General features: G+C 45.0%; 1 protein-coding gene and 1 long non-coding RNA gene across 2 annotated transcripts in view; both read left to right on the top strand.

Moving 5' to 3' along the window:
* The window catches only part of LOC143275389 (uncharacterized), a 13,508-nt gene extending 11,607 nt beyond the window's left edge, over positions 1-1,901 (top strand). Inside the window, exon 8 of the mRNA XM_076579461.1 lies at positions 767-1,901. Coding sequence (XP_076435576.1) covers positions 767-1,824 — 1,058 coding nt within the window. The 3' untranslated portion in view covers positions 1,825-1,901. The remainder of the gene's footprint in view (positions 1-766) is intronic.
* A 4,233-nt stretch (positions 1,902-6,134) lies between these two features.
* LOC143275340 (uncharacterized) lies at positions 6,135-7,474 on the top strand. Its single transcript, XR_013053422.1, has 3 exons — positions 6,135-7,075; positions 7,172-7,307; positions 7,426-7,474. It is a non-coding gene; the product is annotated as an uncharacterized LOC143275340 (long non-coding RNA).
* Positions 7,475-10,000: the final 2,526 nt, after the last annotated feature.

The raw sequence follows: 10,000 nt of genomic DNA, 5'->3' as shown, positions 1-10,000 counted from the left end.
GAGTGGTGTGGTGTTGGTGTGGAGTGGTGTGGTGTTGGTGTGGTGTGGTGTTAGTGTGGTGTGGTGTTAGTGTGGAGTGGTGTTAGTGTGGAGTGGTGTGGTGTTGGTGTGGTGTGGTGTTAGTGTGGTGTGGTGTGGTGTTAGTGTGGTGTGGTGTTAGTGTAGTGTGGTGTTAGTGTGGTGTGGTGTTAGTGTGGAGTGGTGTGGTGTTAGTGTAGTGTGGTGTTAGTGTGGTGTGGTGTTAGTGTGGTGTGGTGTTAGAGTGGTGTGGTGTGGTGTTGGAGTGGTGTGGTGTTGGTGTGGAGTGGTGTGGTGTTAGTGTGGAGTGGTGTTAGTGTGGTGTGGTGTTAGTGTGGTGTGGTGTTAGAGTGGTGTGGTGTGGTGTTGGTGTGGTGTGGTGTTAGTGTGGAGTGGTGTGGTGTTAGTGTGGTGTGGTGTTAGTGTGGTGTGGTGGGGTGTTTGTATGGTGTGGTGTGGTGTGGTGTGGTATCTATCTATTTTTCTGTGTGTTGGTCCATTCATTCATTCATTTGGTCACCCATCCATCCAATCATCCATCCATCCATCCATCCACCCACCCACCCACCCATCCATCCATCCATCCATCCATCCATCCATCCACCCATCCATCCACCCATCCATCTATCCTTTCTTTCTTTCATCCATCCATCCATCGATGCATTCATTCTTTCTTTCTTTCGTTCGTTCGTTCGTTCGTTTATTCTTTCTTCCATCCATCCATCCATCTTTCCGTCGGTCTTTCCAGTGGAGTTGCTGGACCAGCTGGAGGCCGTGGAGAACTCCCACAGTGTGCTTCTCACCTTCTCCGCCCGGGAGATCGCCGAGGACAAGCACATCCAGTTCCTCACCAGGGTCGTCTTCAGCAGAAAGAACCACGCCACCGTTCTCTTCCTCAGATGGCCTCACCACCACCACGACGACGACGACGATGACGATGATGACGACGGTAACGTCCTCAGGGTTATCTGTGACACTAAAGAACATACACAGTGCCGTGTGGAGTGTAACCAACAGTCCACAGAAGATACCCAGCTTCTCATAGAACATACCCAGCTCACCATAGAACATACCCAGCTGCCCACAGAAGATACCCAGCTGCCCATAGGGGATACCCAGCTGCCCATAGAACACACCCAACGGCCTATAGAACATACTCAACACCCCATAGAAGATACCCAGCTCACCATAGAAGACACCCACCCAAGCGTCAACGAGGAAGAAACTGCCCAGAACGAGACCGACACCAACAACCCGAGTCATCACCACCACCACCACCAGCAGCAGCAACAGCAGAACCCCGGACAAGCAGCCTCCTCCTCGTGCCCACAGAGGACAGCCACGAGCCAGCAGCAGCACAAGCAAAAGCAGAAGCAGAAGAACCCGTGGAAGAACGAAGCGATCCGATCCTTCAAGATCCTCGAGATCCCCCAGAGTCTCCTTCACCACCACCACCATGCTGGGTCTCCGCAGGACCGGAGCATAGAAGAAGCCCAGGACGACGAGGAACAGTTCTGGTCCAACCTGAAGAAGCATCTTCCTAAACCGACAAAAACAACAACAGCAGCAGCAGCAGCAGCAAACTTCAGTAAAACCAAACCCCAGTCGTCAACCACCTCCTTTTGGGATCGTCGGAACACGAATGTCGGACGCCTAAGCAGGTTCACGGAAGAAAGCCCCTTGGTGGACAGTGAGTGGAGTGAAGAGGAGGATGGGGAGGAGGAGGAGGTGGAGGGGGGCAAGAGGTCAAAGGTCAAAGGTTTCGGGACGTTCGCGACCCCTCATCAGGGGAATGTTGTTGTCTGACACAGTTAGAAGGGGAGAAGGGGAAAAAACTGACCCTGTGTCAGTGTTAAGACTGACGCTTGTGTCAGGGCCAGAGGAGGGGGGGGGGGGGGGGAATTTAAGTCTGTGTCACACTTAAAAGGGGAAACTTTCAACACGTGTCATCATTGTTAAGCCTGTGTCAGACTCAAGTCTGCGTCAGGTGTGGGGACAGGGGGGGTGTGTGTGGGGGGTACTGAAGACTATGTGAGAGAGGGAAACCTTGGAAGGGGGGGGGGGGGGTTACTGAAGTCTGTGTGAGAGAGGGAAACCTTTGAGGGGGGGGGGGGTACTGCAGTCTGTGTGAGAGAGGGAAACCTTGAGGTGTGTGTGTGTGTGGGGGGGGGGGGGTTACTGAAGTCTGTGTGAGAGAGGGAAACCTTGGAGGGGGGGGGGGGGGTTACTGAAGTCTGTGTGAGAGGGGGGAAACCTTGGAGGGGGGGGGTACTGAAGTCTGTGTGAGAGAGGGAAACCTTTGAGGGGGGGGGGGGTACTGCAGTCTGTGTGAGAGGGGGAAACCTTGAAGGGGGGGGGGGGGTACTGAAGTCTGTGTGAGAGAGGGAAACCTTTGAGGGGGGTGGGGGGTACTGAAGTCTGTGTGAGAGGGGGAAACCTTGAAGGGGGGGGGGGTACTGAAGTCTGTGTGAGAGAGGGAAACCTTGGACAGGGGGGGGGGGGTACTGAAGACTGTGTGACAGGGGGAAACCTTGGAGGGGGGGGGGGTACTGAAGTCTGTGTGAGAGAGGGAAACCTTGGAGGGGGGGGGGGGTACTGAAGTCTGTGTGAGAGAGGGAAACCTTTGAGGGGGGGGGTACTGAAGTCTGTGTGAGAGAGGGAAACCTTGAGGTGGGGGGGGGGGTACTGAAGTCTGTGTGAGAGAGGGAAACCTTAAGGGGGGGGGGGGGGTTACTGAAGTCTGTGTGAGAGAGGGAAACCTTGAGGGGGGGGGGGGACTGAAGTCTGTGTGAGAGAAGGAAACCTTAAGGGGGGGGGGGGGGGGGGTACTGAAGTCTGTGTGAGAGAGGGAAACCTTGAGGTGGGAGGGGTACTGAAGTCTGTGTGAGAGGGGGAAACCTTGAGGGGGGGGGGGTACTGAAGTCTGTGTGAGAGAGGGAAACCTTGGAGGGTGGGGTGGGGGGGGGGGTACTGAAGTCTGTGTGAGAGGGAGAAACCTTGGGGGGTGGGGGGGGGGGGGGGGTGGACACTTAAGCCAATTTGAGACCCCACCTCCCACCACTACACTACATTCCCACCCCCCTGTCCGTACTCACACGTATATAAAACAATGTCAGTTCAAAACCCCGTCACACGATATAATTATAGAAAAGAAAGAAGAACGCGCATGCTCCCCTCAGTCGCGCGACGGGCGCGCGTGCTCGGCGGAAACACGTGATGGCACTTCCGGTTGCCTCATTTGCATAGAATGCTCCGGGGATGGTCGGTGGTGGTGGTGACTCTTCCCATAGATGTGTGTGTGTGTGACCGTGCAGTTGCAGTTTCAGTTTCAATGAGATGTCACAGGATGCAGACTGATCGTAATACGCGATACCATATGCGCGGCTAAAAAAAAAAAAAAAAAAAGAAAAGAAAGAAAGAAAGACCTCCCCCCCCCCACCCCTCCTCCCAACACCCACCGCCAAAAAGCAAACATATGCCTGGCCTTACATTTGAACTCAACGCGCTAGTAAGATAATACAAACAATAATAATAGTTCTATACCCAGTTCTATACACATCAGAACCATCAAAATGATGATGGTGGATGTTCAAAGAAAGAAGAAGAAGAAGAAGAAGAGAAAGTAGCGCTGAATCTTGTGCAGAGACAAATCCAAGCGCTTTCACACCAGTCATTCACACGCATGCAAAACTCTAGTCAGTGGCTTGAGAGCCAAACCTCTTGCTTTACTGGTCTTATTTGTACAAATATTTGTTTGTATTTCATTTTATCACAACAGATTTTTCTGTGTGAAATTCGGGCTGCTCTCCCCAGAGAGAGCGCGTCGCTACACTACAGTGCCACCCATTTTTTTTTTTTTGTATTTTTTTCCTGCGTACAGTTTTATTTGTTTTTTTCCTATCGAAGTGGATTTTTCTACAGAATTTTGCCAGGAACAACCCTTTTGTTGCCGTGGGTTCTTTTACGTGCGCTAAGTGCATGCTAGCACACGGGACCTCGGTTTATCGTCTCATCCGAATGACTAGCGTCCACACCACTCAAGGTCTAGTGGAGGGGGAGAAAATATTGGCGGCTGAGCCGTGATTCGAACCAGCGCCCTCAGATTCTCTCGCTTCCTAGGCGGACGCGTTACCTCTAGGCCACCACTCCACTATTGTTGTTGTTGTTGTTGTTGTTATCATTCGTCTTCTTATTGTTGCCGTTGTTGTTGTTGCTATTGTTATCATTACTGTTATTATTATCATTATCATTATTGTTATTATTATCATCATTGTTGTTGTCGTCGTCATCATCATCATAATCATTATTATTATTATTATTATTAGTGTTGTTGTTGTTATATCATCATCATCATTATTGTTGTTGTCGTCGTCTTCGTCATCATGATTATCATCATCATTATCATTATTGTTGTTGTTGTTAATTAGCATGAAATAAAATGGATATGATTAGGCAACATAAACAAATAAGGCTTCAGTTGAATAATAATAATAATAATAATGATGATGATGATGATAATAATAAAAATAAAAATAAAAATAAAATGATGAAAGATACGTAAAAGTCAAAATGAAATAAGAATCAATAATCTTCTTCTTTTTTTTTTTTTTTAAATGAGGCCACGTTTTCTGGGCAAACGTGTATGGCACACACACACACACACACACACACACACACACACACACACACACACACACACATATGTAAATACACCCCTACTTAAACGCCGCGCCAGGTTAAGCGACCCAACGGTCCAAGCGACAAACGGATGTGCCACTTGATGAGCTGACCGACAAAATGGCGGACAACGTTTCCGGATGGCACTGCATGGTGTCAGTGACACGACACCACGTTTGGTGAGCGCTTCATTGTCTGTGGCGTTCCTGTTGACTCTTTACTCTGTCAAGGGGACGACGATGATGATGATGAGGAGGAGGAGGAGGAGGAGGAGACTGATATACATGAGTTAAAGGAGGAGGAGGAAGAGGAGGGGGAGGAAGAGGAGAAGATATACATGAATTAAAAGAGGAGGAGGAGAAGATGTACATGAGTTAAATGATGAGGAGGAAGAGAAGAAGATGTATACGAGTTAAAGGAGGAGGAGGAGAAGATATAAATAAGTTAAAGGAGGAGGAGAAGATATACATAAGTTAAAGGAGGAGGAGGAGAAGAAGAAGAAGAAGAAGATGTACACACGAGTTAAAGGAAGAAGAGGAGGAGAATATATACATGAGTTAAAGGAGGAGGAGGAGAAGAAGAATATATACATGAGTTAAATGAGGAGAGGGAGGAAGACGAGGAGGAGGAGAAGAAGCTTTATTACGAGTTAAAGGAGGAGGAGGAGGAGGAGGAGAAGAAGCTTTATTACGAGTTAAAGGAGGAGGAGGAGAAGAAGCTTTATTACGAGTTAAAGGAGGAGGAGGAGAAGAAGCTTTATTACGAGTTAAAGGAGGAGGAGGAGAAGAATATATATACGAGTTAAAGGAGGAGGAAGAGAAGAAGAACACGAGTTTAAGGAAGACGAGGAGAAGAAGATATACATGAGTTAAGTGAGGAGAGGGAGGGAGAGGAGAAGAAGAAGAAGAAGAGTTTCAGTTTCAGTAGCTCAAGGAGGCGTCACTGCGTTCGGACAAATCCATATACGCTACACCACATCTGCCAAGCAGTTGCCTAGAAGAAGAAGAAGAACAATATATACACGAGTTAAAGGAGGAGGAAGAGAAGAAGTAGTAGTAGTTGAAGAAGAAAATACACGTAAAGGATGAGTAGGAAAAGAAGTAAAAGGATTATATATACACATGAGGAGGAGGAGGAGAGAGGAGGAAGAGGATAAAAAAAAAAGAAGTCCTGTCCATTTGCAGGTAACCCTGTGTAACGACCACAGCAGCAGAAAGATGTTGATGAATGAATGTAAGATTTGTGGAATGGATGGGTGAATGATGAGGAATTAAAAAAGTTGTTGAAAAAAAAAAAAAAAAAGAGAAGAAGATTCAGAAGCACAGGAGGAGGAGGAAATGATGATGATGTTGTACGTGAGTTAAAGAAGGAGGGGGAAGAGGAAGAAATGATGATGATGTTGTACCTGAGTTAAAGAAGGAGGGGGAGGTGAAGATGATGATGATGTTGTACCTGAGTTAAAGAAGGAGGGGGAGGTGAAGAAGGAGGAGGAAGAAATGATGATGATGTTGTACATGAGTTAAAGAAGGAGGGGGAGGTGAAGAAGGAGGAGGAGGAAGAGGAGATGATGATGATGATGTTGTACGTGAGTTAAAGAAGGAGGGGGAGGTGAAGAAGAAGGAGGAGGAAGTGGAAATGATGATGATGATGTTGTACGTGAGTTAAAGAAGGAGAGGGAGGTGAAGTAGAAGAAGGAGGAAGAGGAGGAAGAAATGATGATGATGTTGTACATGAGTTAAAGAAGGAGGGGGAGGTGAAGAAGAAGGAGGAAGAGGAGGAAGAAATGATGATGATGTTGTACATGAGTTAAAGAAGGAGGGGGAGGTGAAGAAGAAGGAGGAGGAAGTGGAAATGATGATGATGATGTTGTACCTGAGTTAAAGAAGGAGGGGGAGGTGAAGAAGGAGGAAGAGGAGGAAGAAATAATGATGATGTTGTACATGAGTTAAAGAAGGAGGGGGAGGTGAAGAAGAAGGAGGAAGAGGAGGAAGAAATGATGATGATGTTGTACCTGAGTTAAAGAAGGAGGGGGAGGTGAAGAAGAAGGAGGAGGAAGTGGAAATGATGATGATGATGTTGTACCTGAGTTAAAGAAGGAGGGGGAGGTGAAGAAGGAGGAAGAGGAGGAAGAAATAATGATGATGTTGTACATGAGTTAAAGAAGGAGGGGGAGGTGAAGAAGAAGGAGGAGGAAGTGGAAATGATGATGATGATGTTGTACCTGAGTTAAAGAAGGAGGGGGAGGTGAAGAAGAAGGAGGAGGAAGTGGAAATGATGATGTTGTACCTGAGTTAAAGAAGGAGGGGGAGGTGAAGAAGGAGGAGGAAGAGGAGAAAGAAATGATGATGATGTTGTACCTGAGTTAAAGAAGGAGGGGGAGGTGAAGAAGGAGGAGGAAATGATGATGATGATGATGATGATGATGATGTTGTACATGAGTTAAAGAAGGAGGGGGGGGGGGGGGGGGGCGGGGGAGGTGAAGAAGAAGGAGGAAGAGGAGGAAGAAATGATGATGATGTTGTACATGAGTTAAAGAAGGAGGGGGAGGTGAAGAAGAAGGAGGAGGAAGTGGAAATGATGATGTTGTACCTGAGTTAAAGAAGGAGGGGGAGGTGAAGAAGGAGGAGGAAGAGGAGGAAGAAATGATGATGATGTTGTACCTGAGTTAAAGAAGAAGGAGGAGGAAATGATGATGATGATGATGTTGTACCTGAGTTAGAGGAGGGGGAGGTGAAGAAGAAGGAGGAGGAAATGATGATGATGATGATGATGATGATGATGTTGTACCTGAGTTAAAGAAGGAGGGGGGGGGGGGGGGCGGGGGAGGTGAAGAAGAAGGAGGAAGAGGAGGAAGAAATGATGATGATGTTGTACATGAGTTAAAGAAGGAGGGGGAGGTGAAGAAGAAGGAGGAAGAAATGATGATGATGTTGTACCTGAGTTAAAGAAGGAGGGGGAGGTGAAGAAGAAGGAGGAAGAAATGATGATGATGTTGTACGTGAGTTAAAGAAGGAGGGGGAGGTGAAGAAGAAGGAGGAGGAGGAGGAGGAGGCAACATATTGAATATACGGTGTGTTTGTGCTCCTTTCATTAATATTTCTTACATTATGATAATCATTCAATGATAATGACATTATTATTATTATTATTATTATCAATATTATTATTACTATTGTTTGTTCTTATTGTCATTATTGTTATTATTGATGTTGTTATGATGATGATGATTATTATCATTTTTTTCAATTAAGTGGAAGCGATTTTTTTGTGCGCCTGTGTATATAAGGAGTGAGTAACTCCGATTATATTGACAAGATTCTGCTGTCCCCTTTCATTTGAAATGAAATAACCGATTTTTTTTTTTTTTTTTTTTTTTTTTTTTTTTTTGCAGTCTTTTTCTTTCTTCTTTTTTTTTTCTCTCTTTCTTTTTATACTACTTTTTTGTTCAGAAGTTTGTTCTTTTTTTGTGTGTGTGTTTGTTTCCAAATTAATTGAAATGTTTGTATATAATGTAGATATCGTTGGAGTATAGTGAATGAAGGGTTTTTTTTTGTTTGTTTTTTGTTGTTGTTTTTTTCCAAATATTTTCATTCATTAAATTTTTGTTTACATTTCACAAATCTTGATACAACTAAACTGTACGAATGCAATACATTACATTAACTTAATGCATAGCAGAAAAAGAAAGTGTAACAAGACAAAGACATATACAGAAGAAGAACATACATGGTGCATATACTACATATATTTTTTGTCACTGTTCTGAATATGCACTTCGTTACAAACAAAAAACAAAAACACTAAAAGAAACAAACAAACAAACAAACAAACAAAACAAAACAAAAAAACCCCCAAAAAACAAAAACAAAAACAAAAAACCAACAACAACAAACCAAACAAACGTGATCACAAATAAATGAATAAATTAATAAATAAATTGGGGAAAAAAAAGAGACAAAACTTGGGGCACTTTCTTGATATGCACAGGTAGGAAATTTCTTCATATAAGTGTCTATACTGCACTATTCATCATCTAAATAGGCAATGTAATACACTCGATGTATGAATTTGTATCACCACAGGGACATTACAGGCAGAGCTAGCATAAAAATATCAACAATAAACAACAGAATATAAAGTAACATCGGGGAAAAAAAGTCAGTTTGCTTTAACTCACTCAGTACGGCCAGTCCTCTCTTCTCCTCTCCTCTACACAGACCCCTGGGATGTCCAGTGGGTGTCTGAATGACCCAACCTTTAGCTTCCGTCGTCAGAATTGTGGTATTCTTTGTCAACATTCACGTCTTCAGTATAAGAGCTTTCCGCTTGCAATATTTTGATGATGGTAATTGGGGTGAAACGCTGTTAACGTCGTCTCTTTCGCCGTTCGTATGGAGAGAGTTAACTAATTGCATTGTAAAAGAAGTTTTTTTCTTTTAATATCTTTTTTTTTCTGGTCGTCGTTCCGCAGTTGTTAATGAAATGTTAATCAATAATCAATGCTAATTGTTATTGAAATGTTGCATTCATGTATGATTGTCAGTCGTGTTCGACTATGACCGCTAGAAGAGCAGAGGAGCTAACTGTTGTCCCGACTATCTTGGCTTGAATTTGATTATAATGGAGAGTGTCTTGCCAAAGTTACATCCCCACTCTCACGGCCAAGAGGGTTTTTAGGAAAGTCGGCGTTGGGGATGGTTCCCAAAGGCCAATTAGACCCCAAGGCTGCAGTACTAAGAGCCAGTGCACTTTTTGCCTCCTAGTTTGAGAGTCACAGTCCTTCACAAAAGACTAAGCTGTAAATGATTCCCCATTGAAACGGAGAAACCATTCATAACACAGCTCTTACTTTTGCTGTTGGCCCAACTGTGAACTTATGTCAAATGAAATGTTAACCAATAATCAATAACCAAAGAAGCAATTCGCTAGATTAACTCTTAGACTACCGGCCGCTATGTGTGCCATGCAAAACTGTAATTGTTTTTGCTTGCCTCCCTTTCTCCCCACCTCCCCCACCGCCTCCCTACCCCTCCCTCTCAACCCCGCATCATTGGTGGTCATTTTTGTTTTGTAACGATAAATTTTTTTTTTTTTTTACCCCCTTCACTGCCAAACTCGCATTTATGCAGCTAGCTAGGTAGAGGACCCATGTCACTGAAAGGGTGACCAGATCATGGGTCTGTTATCCATGAACCTACTGCTCTTAATGTTCGGTGGTAGGACAGGCCGTATTTTCTACACATCGCAGGGGGAACCCCCAGCTGTTCTTCGACACCATCTTTTATGTGTTTATAGCAAAAGGGAG

This window comes from Babylonia areolata, chromosome 30 (assembly GCF_041734735.1).
Source record: "Babylonia areolata isolate BAREFJ2019XMU chromosome 30, ASM4173473v1, whole genome shotgun sequence".
Lineage (NCBI taxonomy): Eukaryota > Metazoa > Mollusca > Gastropoda > Neogastropoda > Buccinidae > Babylonia > Babylonia areolata.
The sequence above is the reverse complement of the archived record's forward strand: the minus strand, read 5'-3'. Positions and strand labels throughout refer to the sequence as shown.